Source organism: Semicossyphus pulcher, unplaced genomic scaffold (genome assembly GCF_022749685.1).
Source record: "Semicossyphus pulcher isolate SPU_LCO1_2020_fin unplaced genomic scaffold, fSemPul1.0.p SCAF_28, whole genome shotgun sequence".
NCBI classification, from domain to species: domain Eukaryota; kingdom Metazoa; phylum Chordata; class Actinopteri; order Labriformes; family Labridae; genus Semicossyphus; species Semicossyphus pulcher.
In genome coordinates, this window is record NW_027211702.1 from 4,297,967 (window position 1) to 4,315,821 (window position 17,855).

The 17,855-nt window shown below is 40.3% G+C and overlaps 1 protein-coding gene across 1 annotated transcript; it reads right to left on the minus strand.

The window, feature by feature from the left end:
* Nucleotides 1-376: 376 nt before the first annotated feature.
* On the minus strand, nucleotides 377-14,846 carry ghrb (growth hormone receptor b). Its single transcript, XM_069677176.1, has 8 exons — nucleotides 14,744-14,846; nucleotides 7,844-7,979; nucleotides 6,391-6,569; nucleotides 5,612-5,790; nucleotides 4,999-5,143; nucleotides 4,578-4,668; nucleotides 4,215-4,284; nucleotides 377-2,492 (listed from the first exon to the last, which is right to left on the minus strand). Exons 1-8 carry the CDS (start codon nucleotides 14,844-14,846, stop codon nucleotides 1,614-1,616), a joined length of 1,782 nt encoding a protein of 593 aa, XP_069533277.1. The 3' UTR covers nucleotides 377-1,613.
* Between the last annotated feature and the right edge of the window lie 3,009 nt (nucleotides 14,847-17,855).

Sequence of the window (17,855 nt, forward strand, 5' to 3'; positions counted from 1 at the left end):
ATTAAGAATGGATTAAGGATAATATGTTATTTAAGTTTATTTTTCAGGGCTGTTTTATATTTCCTCTGTTTTATTTACTATTATTAAAACTTTCAAATTGTCAATAATGTAGGAGTAGTACTGAGGTGGAGCACTTTAAACCCAGTACAGCTAATACATACTTTAATTTTGTATATTTTAAAAACAATGCTGCAACATTTAATTAAAAAAGGAATGTTATGCTTCTACCACTTTACAGGAGTATTCTGCCCAAGTAAACTTAAAACATAATTATGATATTTTCTGTGGAATCTTTGCAATGATGTGGAAACCTTAAACTGGCTGAGATAATAACAAGATGCATAGTCAAAAGTATGAAAGTTGTTTATTTGTAACGAACACCTTAAAACAGTTAAAATGCAATAACTTTACAAATCCAACAATAATGATAAGCATGTAGCCCCAACTTTTAATCTACATGAATGCACTGTCAAAAATGTTTTATAGTCCATGCATTTCAAAAATAAATCTGACAATCCAAAATTTGTTTGTCGGTCAGCTCTAAAGACATTTCACAGCTTCAAAAATAAATGAAGACATTGTATGTAATGACATGTAAGAAATGCAGCCAATATGCTATTTTATGCTTCAGTTGAGCCTTTTTTTAAGGCAGTTCATGTGTTGGCAACAACATGATACGAACCCCAATAAGACTGAGTAGTAAGAAAAAGTGAAGTAACATTTTCACAGGGAATGAAAACAATAATAAAAGCATAAACATACATAAACATGTTGGATTCACAACAAATTAGTTGATGGTTATGAGCATTTTTTACATGATGATGTAATTAACATTTCACCTGATTTTATAAAACAAAAATAAACAGCTTTTTATATATACAAAATGTCAGAAATAAAGTATTTGACTGTACGTTGCAATTGAATGTACTCTGATTTAAAGCTCACATTAATATTTTAATATTAACAGAGAAAGAAAACAATTTTTCAGCTTCACTGAGATTTTTAGCCAGTTATAGCTCATAGCATCAAATAGCAAACTGAGCTACCCGTTAGTAGCTAGTGAATTATCGAGCTAATTCTAACTAGCTGGTGAAAAAAGTGGGAAATTTGGCAGCTAAAGAGAAAGATATTTTTCTAAGAAGTTGATACCAAGCCAGAGAATAAAGAAGAATGAATATAGGATTTACATTCATCAGTTGGACAAATACACAACTCCAAATCGAGTTTATTCTTTGTCAGTTAGATATGTGAAGTTACAACTGCTACTTGTGTGAGACGTGTTTTTAGGGTTCAGCGTATGAGGATTTTTAGTTTCCAACCCCTGGCTCGACTTATTTCCCTTTCAACAATTCCCTTTTCAAAACTGCAGTAAAACACATCCTTGTGTCCTCTTCCCCCTCATAATTTCCAGCAAAGTCAACTTTATGGGCCTGTCAGAGGGAAAAGCTGGAGGCTGGAGGAGGTAGAGGTGATGGCAGGACAGGCACAGATAATCTGGAACTATTTCAGGAGAGCTGACATTCAACACTCAACCTTGAAACCTTGAAAATAGTCAAACCTTCCAAGTTACTTTGTTTGAATAGTCTTAACTTTGCTCCCTGTTCCCTGTTGGTTTATGATGTGATGCTTCCCAAAAGGTCAGGGGTCAGGTATCCGTCCGGTGTCGGCATGACCTTTGGGATTGTCAGCTGGGGAGCTGGTGTGGAATTTGGTGTAAGTAAGAGGCTGTTCTGCATGTCAACACGCTCCACCACGGTGTAGACAGGAGCAGGGGGAAGAGGGGACACGGGGGTCATGTCTGATTCCTGGTAAGGTGAGGGGGACATTGAAGAGCTCAAGTCTCCTCCTGTCTCGCAGGGTTCACTCATGTCTCCCGATGACAATCTTGGGTTAATTTTTCCTGCATTGAGCTCAGAGGTGTATCCTCCATGATCTGGATTCACCACAAGGAGCTGAAACTCTTTCATCTCTTTCTCCTTCTCTGCCATGATTTCTTTCTCTTTGTCTTTGCTCGTGGTTTCCTCAACCTCAGTGTGTTCCTCAGGTGACAGCAGCACCTTGCCAGACGATCTTACCTCACTCACCTGGGTGTACATCGCCTCCCTGCTTGGTGCTTCAAAAGGAGGCTCCCCAGCTGCAGGGCTCTCGACAGGGAAGCTTGCCTCAGAGGTGTCGGGGCACAGCTCTTCCTTGCTATGGTTTTGATTTGAGACGAGAGGATGGAAAGGTGACGCTTCCGGGTCGCTGGGGAGATCTGGGTCACAGCAGCTGGCTCGGCCCGAGTCGTCGTCTCTGAATCCGATAGTGAGGGGAGTGCAGTTTGAGGACAGGGAGGGCTGCATGAGACAGTCTGTGTCCAGGTCTGTCAGTCTGTCATTCTGCTCCTCAATGTCCAGATCGATGAATTCCACCCAGGGGTCGTTGTTGTACAGCTCTGGCCTCAGATCAGGGGGGCCGCCCAGGATAGATGTCAACTCCCTCAGCTTCCCTTTCTGTGAGATAAACAAAACAGGGTTGATACACACAAAACGGCAGGTTAAATCTGGTTTATTCCTCACTTGTAGCTTTGGCCATCATTTCTTTCAGTCTAGCATTGTGCTCATCGAGGTTAGAACTGAAAACTGGGAAAGCAGGACATCGCATGCAAGTCAGCCAGGTCAAGAAACATGAGCAGCTAGTCGATGGGCAGGGGTGGATCCAGACTTTTTTGACTGGGCTGGCCCGACTGGGGCACTGACTTATGCAGGGGTGGCATGAATAATGTGTCGACACACGCGCAATTAAAAGAACTAACAAAAGGAAATGTGCCACACTGAAATGCAAAGAAAGCAAAGAGCAACCTGTTGCGACACAGACTAAATATTAACATTAGTCCCGACTCTTAAAAAGCAAATAGCCAATCATAGTTTAGGCCCAGGCCGCCCCTCTGGATCCGCCCCTGACCGATGGGACACGTTAGTCAAACTTATTTGCAAGAGATATTGTTCTTCCTGATTCAACTGTGACCTCCCATGATGTTTTTATATAAATTTCTAGGGTTGTCCTATATTCTGATATTTGAATACATTAGATATATTCTACCTAATCTGTAATTAACGTTCCTGCTGTAGATTGGCAATGATCTTTTTACATGATTTATACCAGCCTTGCATCAAATCACTTCACTGTTATAGGCAAATTTCCGGTGTTGAACTGAAATTTGACTGAGAGTTTGTTGGAGTCAGTTTTATTCTCCTGTCAGCACAATCATTTGGTGTAAGGTAGTCATAAAACTCGGTCATAAAAACTGTCTTAAGTTAGTCTTTTACTCGTTGTGGTATTCTGAACAAATCAAACATGTTTAATATTAGTGGGAGTTTTTAGTCTTGGCAGGAAATAGCAGTCATATTCGTGGAGGGGACTCTGCAAACCACTTCACACACAAGCAAACTGTCATTGTGTCCTCACTGAATGTGACTAAAAGTTGGATGCCCATTCTTAAGCCCTTTGTACACTGTGGTTCCGCCTCAGCGCCGTGACAAAGCTCTGCCATCATGCAGCCTTTGCCATTTTACATTGGACCGAGCAATGCCGGTGTAAAGCCGTCCCAGTGTGTGTTTTTAGACAGCGTTCAGGCATTGCGGAAGCAAAATGTGCACGAGGTGTAAACAAACAATGCATGCTTCACACACACACACAGCACTGTTCCGCCCTGCCGGCCCTGCTGTTTATACAGACACCGTTTTGCCTCTGTTACGCCTCTGTTACTACCTACGTAACTCTTGATTTTCCTCGCTGATGGATTTTCACTTATTTTTGAAGTTGTATCTGTTGTCATCGATCTTTTCTTTGTTCAGCCATAGTAGATTACAGTTTCCTCGCAACACTTGCAGACACCGGAAAAGCAGCCGCTTAGCTCCGCCTACCCTCTCTGGCAGACCAACCACTGCTGGCTGATGGAAACGCGTCACTAACTGGGCGCCACTTGTGATTTTTTCTGCGAAAGTGCATAATCCATAATAATACTATATACTGCAAATGCAAAGGCTTTCATCAGTGGGCTATAGGCTCAATCACTACTGTGTTACCTCATTCAGCGATCGATAGTGACTTAACAGATATTTATTTACATGAAAAGCTCAGCTGAGAAAAAAATTGCTGCCTGAAAATGCCTTTCCTTGTACATTTTAGATTAAGTAACACTTCAATGCTTTAAAGAATCCAAAAATTAATACCTTTAGTAGCTCAGGGTCAATTCCTCTTATTTTAGGTCCAGGGACAGGCGGCAAAAGAATAACCATCAACCTTAAGGGAAGAAAATAAATAATAAATAAAATTGATATAACACATGGATGAGAATAGAAAACAAAAAGTACACTTGACTTCAGACCTCAGTATGAACATAGACGAGCAGTTACATGGTGTCCCTTACACGACACCGCTGATATAAGAGACACTATTGCATCTTTTCAAGGTCAATTAGCCCACACAGTGTGTTATGCACAATGAGAAGCATACTGCTCTCCGTTATTTCTCTTTTCAGCTTTTAAAAACCTTCCAGTCTTACACAGATATCCTGATGGTTCTATAAAACTTACTTTTCCTGCTGCAATATGACCACCAACATCAGGATGGCAACTAAACACAAGGCACCAAAGATGAGCAAGGCCACGACAGGGAATCTCGACACTGGAGGAAAAAAACATCCACTGAATATATTGTACAGAAAATAACACAAACACAAAATCATTAAAATAATCAATGGAAAAAAGCTTTGTTTTGGTTTCATGTTGAAAGAAATCTATATATAACACAGAACAAACATGAAATACATGACATGGACGGTTCTGTATACTATATGTTAATGTAAGGACTCTGCTTCCCTGTCAGGTGAATTGTAAGTAAGAATACTGAAAGGTATATTCAGAGTGACAAGGACGTTCAGCTGCGGCCTCTATAGCTTGAATAGCCTTTGTAACAGCCTTGTAACAGCCCTGTAAACATAGGAGTAGTGTTTACCTTTAGATGGGATGTGGATGAACACAGAGTCACTGAATTCTCCGAACTCTTTCCCAGCGAGCATTTTGCATCGCACCCGAACTTCATTGTTGATGTTTGTTTGAAGCCCGTAAAGGGAGCAATGTGTGCTTTTCACAGGTTCGACCTGTGGGGGAGATAACATGGTTTCAATACCTGAAGTGGTGCTACAGCAATTAAAACCATCTAGTTTTATCAGAGTCTTGAAAAGTGCATTTTAATCGGAGACTGCCAGGGCTTTAGATCTGTAGTCTGTCTTGTGGCCAGCAGAGGACAACTACTTTTGTTGCACAGAGAAAAGTGATTGTATGTAAGTCTAGCTTAAAACGACCATATTTCTCCCTTGATGTATTATCCCAGTAAACATTTTCCTGATGAGTTTCTGGTCCCAATCTCTAGTCTAGAGTCTCCTTCAATACAGCATGATTGTGTTTTCCAGTGTGGACCAATAGTAGACCACAAGCCAATGGGTGGCGTCACAGTGGCTAAGTCCCCTCTCTTATGCAGTCTGTGGTTTTAATATGATACTAAAAGGCAACTTAACTTTAGTTTAATTCAGTTTAGCACATTTAAATAAAGCTTAGAAGACACCCACCACTTCCCACTGGTCAGAGCTGACGTCACGGTACTGGACCTCATACTGCAGCGTCATCCATCCCATCTCCACATCTGCAGACTGAGGCGGCTTCCAGCTCAGCATGATGTCATAGTAAGTGCCAGTCACACTCACATTCAGCAGCGTCCAGTTCAGGCCCACTGGAGGATCCGGTTGCACTGCATAAATAAAAATTAGAGTAATACAGTCATTTTTATTTCAACATGAGCAATGAAGATAATCAGCAAAAAGAACCTCAGCGCCCTAACTGACAGAGTATTTCTACAGTGTATTCTATAATTTATGGGTGATGAAAGCAAGTAGCAAGTCGGAGTCAAGTAGTCCTCCATTGGAATAAATGAATTCAGGATTAAAAAATGACCAAACTAATCAATGCCCCTTTTCTGCCGGGGTCAGCCCTACACATGGGTCTGTAACTGACTGACTGAGGGTACTTTCAGAGCCCGAGAGAGAGAGAGTCGCGACATCGCAATGGCAGATCATGGACATATTGGACCTCCACTGACGCAACTCTCTGTCTATACGGCTCTGATACTTTGTTGTGGGGGTAGACGGGGCTCTTCCTCCGCAGCTTCCTCCAGACAACAGGTTAAGTTAACATTCAGCTACTTCTTCGTAACGACTTGGAACCCAGAACATTGCAGTTTGACATTATAACAGCATTCGAGTATCCCACCATCAAAAATGCCACCATGTGAATATGCTTAATTTCCAACTAGAGGTGTCCTACTAGCATGTCAGTTTGGCAGTAAACTCACCAATGTCTTGAACGGTAAAAAGTTTCTCATCATAGAGGATGGCTTGATCCCTCGAGCGGAGCTGGACGCTGTAATATGTCCAGACGGATGTGTGGCTCTCATTGAAAAAGCACTCGTTCAGCCTGTCGATGCTGTAATGAGGACATTCACTCCACTCTTTAGGAGACGCGTGGGGAGGTCTGCAAGAGGGAGGAAAACAACATTCTTCTAAAAAAAGCATGAATGAAAGGAAGAAAGGGACAGGAAACATGTCTACATTCAGTGTAAACATCTACTCAACAAAGCAGTTTGTAAATATAGAAGATGTTAAAGAATTCTCTGTAGCTAGTGTCTTCAGAGCTGTAGTTACTATCAGGGTATACAGAATATAAATACGTTTTTAAATATTCTAAGGCCCTTACCAGCTGTAAGGCTTGGAAATGTATAGTTTGCCTCGAAGGTGACATGACAACAAAGGCCATGGGGTTGCTAAAACAAAAGTAACCATCCTCTAGGGGGCACTGATTAGCTTCATCTAGATCTATTCACTGGTCCACAGCAAATGCAGAATGTCCTAATTTTATTAAAATGTTATTAAAACATTTCTGAGAATTTTTTTTAAATAAAACCATATTATACATTATTTATTTCTCATTTGGAACCATTGGCACAGTTTGGATGTCGTGATTTAAAAGTATTAAAAGAAAGAAACGTGTTTTAGTTCTTTACGATCTAGGTTTAGATCTTTTCATAGGACATAAGGGAAAAAATGATACCAAGCTTGTCCTTTAAACCAGCTTCTTCTCCTGGCATTTTGGTGTGCATTCATATCAAATGGATTGATCTAATTTAACATTAAGAGTAAAACAATGCTATGCCCTCAGTTTTACTGTTTAAATGTAGGGCACTATCATAAAAACACAAGTGCCAGTCTAAACTGGACTTTTGCCTTGTCAACACAGACTGAGCAGGTGCTCGATGTGCCAGATAAGGTGTACACACCACAATGTTAACATTCCAGTTGTAAAAGCAGCGACCCTGCTTGACTTGAATCAGAACAGTGCTGGCGTAAGAAGAAAGTTAGGAGGCTTTTAAAAGTGACTCTATCCTTCATATAAAGTCCCATCTTTCCCTTCTGTTCATAGCAGACACATGCATACAACCAACTTTACATGTAATCCAATTTTTGTGTTTCTTCCTCATATTTGTCTCTTTCTTTTTTTCTTTTATTATTCTGTTTTTTTAATCTCCATCCCTAAGACGTAAATGGTATATTTGGATATTTTTATCTTTATGTGTTACATCTGTATCTTGTTGGTTAAAAAAATTGGAAGAGGCAACCACAGAAAATGATGCTGAAAATTGTGTTGTGTTGTACATTTTCTAATTTCTAATGCATGGATTCACACTTTTAAATAATTTACCGCCCCCCCCGACATATTTCTGTTGGTAATGACAAAGTTTCACCCCTCACTTTTTATTAATGTAGAGTAATCGTAGATCTCCTGGCTCGGAGAGGTTCTGAAACGTTCCGACATTCCATCTGCAGCGGAAAGTCTCCATGTTGGCAGAGAAGCAGCTGGTGAGGTGTGGGGGTCTCTGAGGGAGGACTGTGGGGAGACAGAGAGGGGAGATGAGATTCATTATTTTTATTCATTAGATCTGTTTTGCTATATTTTCTTGGTTGCAACCGCTGTGACTCAGGGTTGCCTTTGAAGATTGCTGTGTTGTTCTTAAGAGACAGGATGATATATGTGACTCCAGTGAGCTGCCCAGCCGCAGGGCAAACATCAGCTTTTTCCTGGAAGTCATTTTTACAGCTTTTCAAGGGAAAGCTCCTCGGGGAGAGTTCACTGCCACGGCTGTCGGGGAATAGACTTCTCTGTACTCAGAAATGCAGTTGAACAGAAATGTTAGATTTTTTTTTACTGGCTGCACACACTCAAACCATGTAATCACACAGGAGAGTTCTCAGAGTTTCAGACCTGAGATGTGCTCTGATTTATTTGTAGTGTGTTTACAAAAGTATACTCAAAACAGTCATTATGCTCATGAAAAAAAACCAGTTGATTTTAAACAGGTTGTAGAGAAAAAAACAAAAAGATCTTGTACAGAAAATCTTTGGAAACATGTTCTGTTCAGAAAAAAAAACAATGTTTATCCATCCATGATCTACCCCGCTTATCCTGTTTAGGCTCGTGGGAGGGCTGGAGCCTATCCCCGCTGTCAATGGGAGAGAGTCGGGGTGCACCCCGGACTGGTCATGAAGTCTGATAAATTGCTTCCAATAAAGATGACTCCAAGTTTTCCTTTACAAAACTCTGCAGTCTGATTCTCGTCCTTATTTGAGGCTAGCAGTTTGATGCTATAATAGCCAACACAACCTCTGTCACAAACTGTTATGGTGTTGGTAATATGGATGCTATGTTATGACAAAAAAAGAAAGATGTGACATAAGTCTGAAAATGTAAAAGGAGTAGATTGCTAAATATGCGAAGTACACATTTAATTGGCTGTGGCCTTGTTTGATTGACATCTGTCGGTGCACATATTGTATCATCTTTTGTTAGTACAAAACAGTTAAGTACTAAGATTTTGTGTCTAATAACTGCAAAAATATGCACTTAAGGATTGTTATATAGTTACTTTGAACCTAGAAGATGAAAAAGACGACACTTCTTTGGCTAGAACAATTGTAGGAAGGCAAGTCTGGGACAGGGTCTGGAACCAAAAACCCGGAGAGGGGCTGGACAGGTCTGTAATCTGTCATTCAGAGTAAGTGTAAGTAATGTCTTAAAACAAGAGGGCCACCAATACCAATACCTATCCAGGCTGTCTGTTTTTTGTTTAATTATTTAACTTCCCAGTTAGTCAACCTCTTGGTCACATAAAAAGCTTCACATTCCAGTATGCAGGGCTCGACTCAAGACCAGGCCATATAAAGCCACAGCTAAGACAAAACAATCTTAACTCAAGGGACCAAAAGCATCTCATAAATAAGTGAAGGTTAAACTATATCTGCATGACACCACACGGTAAGCAAGAAAATCCTGTGTGTTTAAAGCAGGTGAACTGGCCCTTTAAACAAAGAGCTGGGGGGGCTTCTTCAAACGCTGCTGATTGTATTACCGGGGAGTGTCGTGATCGGTGATTCTGGGGACAGCAGCAGCCCTGCTGATGACATAAACATTTCAGGGAGGAACACACAGGCCCGTGCAGGCGGAGCACGGAGACGTGTGAGGACAAGATGGCTCCTTTAACGCACAGATGCAGCGCTGGGAGCAGTTGAATACCTTTGGCCTGCTCGGGGTACTTCGTGGAAGTGGAGCGACAGGTTAAAAATAACCTGTTTACCAGATCCTCACTCGTACTCGGAACTGTGCTGAGCTCAGGATTAAGAGAAAGATCTGTTTGACACTCGGCTATGTGAAGCACTTTTATGGCTCACTACATCATGATAAATATGAGCAGCTGGGTGGTTTGTGAGTTAAATGAGACAGGGAGAACAATAGTGTGGCCATATCCATTTAGAATATTTATTGGTGTGTAAGAGAGTACTTGGGTACATTCCTGTTTTTTGTTTTTTGTTTTATCAATACTGAACATATCCCATAACACTCAGAAATAGAAATGGTCCAATAGGCCAGGGGTTCGTTTTAGGGCCAGGGACCCCTTACAGGGGAGAACATTTCCAAGGACCCCCTCATAATCGTAACGCCGAGTAAGCATATGCATACTAGCATTTGCACTCTTAGATGCCATTGTAACTATTTATATTGTAAAACTACTTCAGACCTGTTTCATAGTGATGAACAGAAAAACGTTTCAATTTGAATCATGTTAATATCACCTATATATTTTAAAACAGAGGGTCATTTTATTCAAACTGCTTGTGGACTCAACTTAACAGCAATTATACTTTTAAGTAATTGATCTTAAATGCTTTCAGATAATGAACAGAAGCAAGACAGCTGCAGGAACCGTTCATTACCACCTGAGTGAGTTAAGTGATTCATGACAGATTGATGTGATGAGTCACAATTATGTCAGTTTCTATTTGCACAAAGCTAACGTGGGAGGGAGTGATCGACACAATATGCTTGTTTCATTGCCGCAAATGGTCCTCATCTGTAGACATGCAGTTTTTAACGATACAGCACAATTTTATAATTTATTATAAATTTATCATCATTATTTCGCAGACCCCCAAGCTATGGTTCGCGGATCCCCCAGGAGTCCTAGGACCCCACTTTGAGAACCACTGCAATAGTGCATACACTGCTATTTTTGCTTACTGATAAGTAACAGAATATCTTGAAATGATTTATATCCATCAAATCCATGCAACCCAAAGATTATGCAAGTTATGGAAGCAGTTATACTCTGGCTATTTAAGAAAGATTGAAAGTAGAACTGCATACAAGTCACTCAAAAATCTATAAAATACAAAAAATGACCAAAAAAAAATGACCAAAAAAAATCTAAATAAATTGTTGCATTAAAAAAAAAAGGATCAGATATATTTTCATTAGATTTTGGTGAATAAACAACCACAACCTGTTTTTCTAAATGTAGAAATGTGAACTAAATATTTTCTGACATTCGATCTGTTATAAACTCATTTAAAATATTTTTTTTAGTTTTTGTATGAGTAAAAGGCACATTTGTTTGGATGCTTTCATCAGCAATAAAAATACTGAAATACACTTTTCTTGAAGTATCTTCAAATGCTTCATATTGCCAAAACCTTTACAAGCCTATCCCAGCTGTCATTGGGTGAGAGGCGGGGCTACACCCTGGACTGATTGCCAATCACAGGGCTGACACACAGAGACAGACAACCTTTCATGCTCACATGTAAGGGCAATTTTAGAGTTTCCAGGGAGAACCCATGCATGCACGGGGAGAACATATATGCTCCACACAGAAAGGCCCCCGATGTCTGAACCAGGATTCAAACTAGGAACCTTCTAGCTGTGAGGCAACAGCGTTAAGTTCTGCACCACCGTGCGGCCTCATTACAAGTTTAGGATCATAAATGAAGCATGGAGAACATTATAATGGCATGTTGCTGGTTCTCCACAGCTCGTTGAACACAGCTGGGAAAACAAAACAATGTTGTATGACCTGCTTTTAATAAAATGTATGTATGAATTGTAAAGAGAACAGGACCTAGAACTGAACCTTGTGGAACACCCTTCGTTATCAGTAAAAACTCTAAAAGAATAGCTTACTGAATGCTGCCCATCAGAGAGACAATCCAGAGCCAGAATTACTTCAGGGTATTGCTCCTAATTTTGAACATTGTACAGCTTAACACACTGTAGTATGTACCTTGTTGTTATTGGCAGAGTGTTAGTAAAACTAGATGAACTTACAAACTGAACAGGCTTCGTTTCTGTGCTTCTGTGCTTGTCGGTAAGTGCTGCTGTGTTTGCTCAAAAGCTGCCAGACAAAGTTCACTGCTGGTGTAAGTAAACATGCGAGCAGTAAAAGCCGAGCACTTTCTCAACACCGCCATCAGAGCTTTAAAGTACACATACGAGACCTTATTATCAATTAACAATGCATTCTCATCAGGGCACTGCTCTTTCTGAGGCCACAGAGTAAACATGTTTACAGCAGGATTCTCCTCTGAGTGCTGCCCACACAGTCTATTTCAGGGTGAAACAAAACATCCTTGCTCAATCTGTTTTGATTAGTCCAGATGTATTTCCTTTTAGTCATAATTTCAAAGGAAGCAGGAAACGGCAGACACCATAAATGCCCTCATAAGAACTCACTCATGCCTGCCGCAGCTCCCTTCAGTATCATGCAGAACACTTCTTATTGTCTTTATTTGTTTGTTCAGCCTTTAGATGATAATCTGTGTGTATTTGTCTTGTTATAGCATCTATTCACATGTGCACAGCGCTTTGGTGGGAAGCGTTCATTAATGTCTTTCCTGTGAGCACACAGGGCAAACAGTTATTTACAGAGTCACATGTTCACACATCAATCAGTGCACTCTCGGGGGGGAAATACCTCATCCTCAGTGTCTAGAAAAAAGCCATTTCCTTCCTTGGCTTAGGGCCACAAAGCTCTAATCAGTGATTACTGGAACTTTTACCAGCTTAACAAGCCATATGGGCAAAACATACAAAACGAAAAGCTTTGATTGTTTGCCTGAAAGTGACAGTTTGACCTCTCTGCTCAAGAAGAGTGACCATATTACCCTCCGCGGGTGCTCCAATAGAACCTGGGAAGTGAGAGGAGTTATTTTGGGCAACCAGTGTTGTTAAAGGAAATGTCACCTGCATTTTCTCAAAGCATATTCATGAACTCCTTTGTTCACTCACATTGTAGGAGATGTGTAAGGGCTATCTCAGTTCAAATATCAGAGAACAAAGGGAAATGATGACACAAATGATTTTCAAAAATTAGAAAATAAAATGAAAAAAAACAGTCTTGCCCACAAATTTAAGAGTAGTCATTCAAGGAGTACAACGTCAGGAGGCAGTAGATTGGTGTTCTCTGTAATCAATAGAAGCGATAATATTTGAAACTGGCGCCATAGCTGCGGAGAAAGTTGTACGAACAGCTCGTGGTTTCACCCATTCTACATTCCTACAACACCCAGCATGCATTGCGCTCCTCTCTCTGAAAGGAACGGTCCAGCGAGAGACGCTGGAGTACAATACTGCCATTCTTTCGCTTGTAATGGGTCAGAGCGGGACAGAACCAAAATACAGTACGTCGACAATATAAAGGTGGATCGCCTAAAAAATCTTCAGGTCTGCAGTCTACATTTCAAACCTGAAGATTTTGAACGAGACATGACATCTGAGGCGCGCGTCCTAGATTGAGGAAGTGTAGTTTAGCGAGCTCCCTGGCCTTCGCCAGATGAGTCTGGAGGTTTTCCAGGGCCCATTGGAGAAGCGGATAGCGTCCTCCAAAGGCACAGAGTGAAATTACATTTTTTTCCTACCATAATGACATTAGCTCCCCATAATAGCATGATAGGACTTGGCAAACTGGCCCTTTAAACATTTGACCTAGAATAAAGGATAGAAAGTCATTTGAAAGATCTGCTGATCAACATAAATACAGTCTGTCCTCTAACTGAATCATAAAAATCTGCAACTTGGTAACAAAATAAAGAGTTTCATTGATACAATGGCAAACTGTGTCAACATAAACATTTCAAGAGAAAGGGGGAGTTCTGTAAAAGTGTCGAACTCATTCATCCACCAGGCCAAGTTTTGCAGATCTTACCGTTAAGACTGAATCACAAACCACATTTAGCAGGGTGGGTAGCTAACAATGTCCGTCTGATAATATCTGACCGCTAACAGCAGTTAGCCTGTCTCTATATTTAATTAACCCTTTCTGAAATCATTTTTATATCTAGGCTATGCCCCGATTAGTCTCCCACTGAGAAAGCCCCCATTTACCACAGCAACGCTTTACATTTTGTTGAGTGAATACATTGTTTAAGGATCGAGATCTTGGCAGCATGTCACACTTGTAAAGACTGTGAGAACTTGTGAAACTTGTTACTTAGTGTGCATAAAAAAAACAGTCACTATTGATTTGTATTTGGCAGCAGGTTACAAGCTCTAACTCTTATAATATGCTACAGGAGGAAACATGCCTGTACACAGCAGCCTTGTTAATGCCAAAAAGGGACATGAAACAAAAGCAGAATAATAATAAGAAGCAGGAACAGAGGGGAACACGTCCCCCGTCCACGCCTCTGCTAAATTACTGACACTGTTATGTAACAAGACAAAAGCACAGGATGTCCGAGCGGGAACTAAATGGTCAGTGCAAACCTTGTTTATATCTGTGGATAAAACACGACTCATATATGCAAATATACAGCCTTTCCAGCACCACTGAGGGGCTGTGAAGTAGAAAGGGGGGCCTCTACGCACTAAACAGCTTCCCATTGTTCAGCAGTGGAGTACTCTCTGCTCTCCAGAATTCCTGGGAAGCCACTTCACTAGAAATCCTCTGATCAGTCCATGTGGCTCTCTGTGGAGAGCTTGGCTGCAGTGCAACACATTTTATATTCACTTAAACACCAAAACAGCTCAGGAACAATGCAACTATAAATGTTTTATATTCTTCCTGTCCTGTGGCCAATTAAAAGCAGATTTGTCTCAAACATTAGTTCCATCTGGGGTTGTGCAATTTTTGATTCTGAACAAACAGGAATAAAAAATACACGAGAAAGCATCATCGAGGCCAGGCCGATATGTTGAAAACAACATAACACACTTTGTTAAAATAATCTCAAACATGTCGCAACTTATAAATCCACATTTACTTATGCTTTTCATACAAACTAAAGCCTATGGTTACCACATAAATATGAATTTAATAAACATACCTTGCAGGGAGGCTGATTCCAGCGCTGAAGCGGAGAAGATGTGGAGGAAAAAGAAGAGCACGGCGAGACCAGCAGCCATGGTGTTGAGCTGTCGAGGAAACATGTGGCAAATGTTAGTTTCTCAGTGCAGTCCACCCAGGCTGAGGCACTCAACACATGAAGGCCCAACCCACCACCATTAAACAGGGAAACTCCTTAACCTCTTGAAATGAGGGGAGATTTGGTGCCCCCGAGGTAAAACTGTACAGAGTCACAGCCCGTGCTCTCCAATATCTTAATGTTTGTTTGTTCAAATGTGTACATCAGACCTTATCAGGTTATTCTATGCAACACTCAGCTGGTCTGAACTCACTTTGTAAATATTTTGCTAAATACTTGGAATTCTTTAAACTCTTTGGGCCAAAAACACAAGCTACCATTTTGCGTTCAAAACCCCCATAATTCCCAAGTTCTTTGGACTTTTGATTTATGCAGCATTTCAAATCATGTGAAGTCAAACCTTTGCATTAGGTAATAACAACCTTTATTTATAGAGCGTTGTCCAAATCCAAGTTACAAAGAGTTTCACAAAGGAAGCAAAATGAAGCAGAAAAGTCATAAAATGATTTGGTTTTAAAATAAAATTAATTGATTGCTTTATTGCAGTGCAGAAATATAGTTTAGGCAGGCAACTCCAGCTGCACTGATTTCCCACTTGACATGCGTCACTCTCCACAGTCACCTGACAAACACTTCTTCACAATTTGGCAGTCTATTTAAGCTGCAAGATTTAAGGTCTCTCTCTCATGCTTTGTCATTGCCATCGCTGCCCTGCACCTGCACCCCAGCATCCACCTGCAAGCTCCGGTAGTAGCAGTGAAAAAATAATTTTGTTAACTGAAATAAAAATAAACTCAAACCAAATAAAATCTACAATGAACAATGCAGCACAAACAAAGAGTAAATAAAATTGCAGGTAAAATCAGCTTAGCTTTGTTTCCCCCTCCGTTCACACTGTGGTTGCTATAGCCACCACTCTGTCCTGCTCTGCTTGACTTCTCGAGAGACGAAAATCATATTTGACTGTCAAGCATTCTTTCATCCTACCCTTTTCAGCTTCTTTAAATCAAGCTTTCCTCTTAATACCTGAAAAACTAAAACACGAAAACTAAATAAAAACTAAAACTGGTCAATTCCTCAAAATAAAAATCAAACGACTTATGGTCTCGTAAAACTAACTAAAACTAAACTGAGATCAAAAACCAAAATAAAAGACTAAATAAAAATAAAAAAATTTAAAAAACTATAATAACTCTGTTCTTTACACCCTGTGCACCGCCTGTCTGCTCTCGTTTTTACACTTGAGCTGAAACTGAGTCCTTTAGGGACATCACACTGACACTTCCAGCGCTTTCTATCAGTCACACTTCAACTGACATTTCAGAATCTTTCATTGTTTGCACTTGTATTGCGTCTTTCAGCAGCTACACTAAAACAAATATGTTACTGTAACTTTACACAGAGCGTGCACTGTTTGTGACCCTTCAGCCTTAGTCAATGCTTCTACGTTAAACTTTAACTCTTTTAATCTCAACTGCAACTTCTTTAAGAAATGTTCTTTCAGAGTTTACACTTGAAGCTACATTAATTCCATTCAATGTCTTTAACTAACATTTCAGCTCCTTTTAATGTTTTCTGTTGATACTAGAACTTTGATTCATTTGATTCATTTCCACTGAAGAGTACTGTCAAGACTTGCTCTTTAGTTAAAGTGCCCTGAGATAACTTCTGCTATGAATGGTGCTTTATTAATAAAACTGACATGACCTGAGTCGATACTGTGCTGCTGCTTCATTCAGTGTGTAAACTTGAACTGAATTTATCACTTTCACTTTAACGGCTACTTTAAATTAACTTTAAGCTACTTTAAGCAGCTCCAGTCATGTTTTCAGACATATAAAATGTACTGCTTGAAATAATAAATTGTGTCTGATATGTTTTTTCTGCAAAATACATTTTATTACCTTGTAAGAATCCTCCCAAGGCATCTCCTCCTTCTCAAAACAAAACACGTCTCTGCCATCGTTTAGTGCCAAACTTAGCTAGCTGGAAATGTAGTAAATAGTAGCAGTAACATTAACGTTAGTAGTCAGCATGACGCATCGCTGAAGTGGTTGCCATAGGTTACACATAATGATATGCATAGTGTCACCCCTTCCATTAACAGGATTGGCTCCTTAGCTTTGTGACGTCTCAAACCTGCCAATCTGAAAACGTGTTGTTCAGCCTGTCCTTGGTACACTGCAGTTTAAAAGCAGACAGGCCCAGCCATGGAGATGACTGCTGATGTTGTCCCTGATATGTCTTTTAGCACATGAAGAACACCTCATGGAGATGTTTACAAGGTTAAACGTGATTCTCACTGGAGGGGATCTTTAAGACTGTCTAATGTATTATATTTGGAAAATGTTTATTTTGAAATAACTACTTTAAGTAAAATTCAATCTAAGTGATGGATCAAAGCAGCCTACACTGCAGTTATTGTGCAGCGGGGAGCCCCAGCAGGTGTAAATCAGAATCTGAGCATGTTTTATTCATCATTTCATTCTCCGGATCGACTGTTTAAGCCTCCTGGAGAGGCGTGTTTCGAAACAGTCAACAAGCTTGTGTAAACGTGACATCGATCTCCCACAGAGCTGGGTCTCCGCCAGCATGAGTGAAATCCAGCCTTACTATGCTCAGGGCCTCAGTTCAATCTTGTTTACTCATCCTACCTTGTATGCAAATTAAAACAGGATTTCATCCTGTAATGTTGAGGGTTTTTTTTAACTGTGTTATTCCCGCAAACATTTTTCAGCCTTCATTGTCAGAGTTAATGAACAATATCTTTAAAATTACTTCTGAATAACTTAAATGAGATTTCTTGTTCCTCAGGTAAGAATAGCAATGTTATTTTCTTATGTCACCGGCAACGTAACACCTGTCTAATTGCTGGTGTTATGAGCCCTCTAGTGATCCCAATTTTGCCCTTGTCAAAGTCGCTCACATCCTTACGCTTGCTCATTTTTTCTGCTTCCAACACAGAACCTTTGAGGACAAAGGGTTCACTTGCCTAATATATCCCAGCCACTGA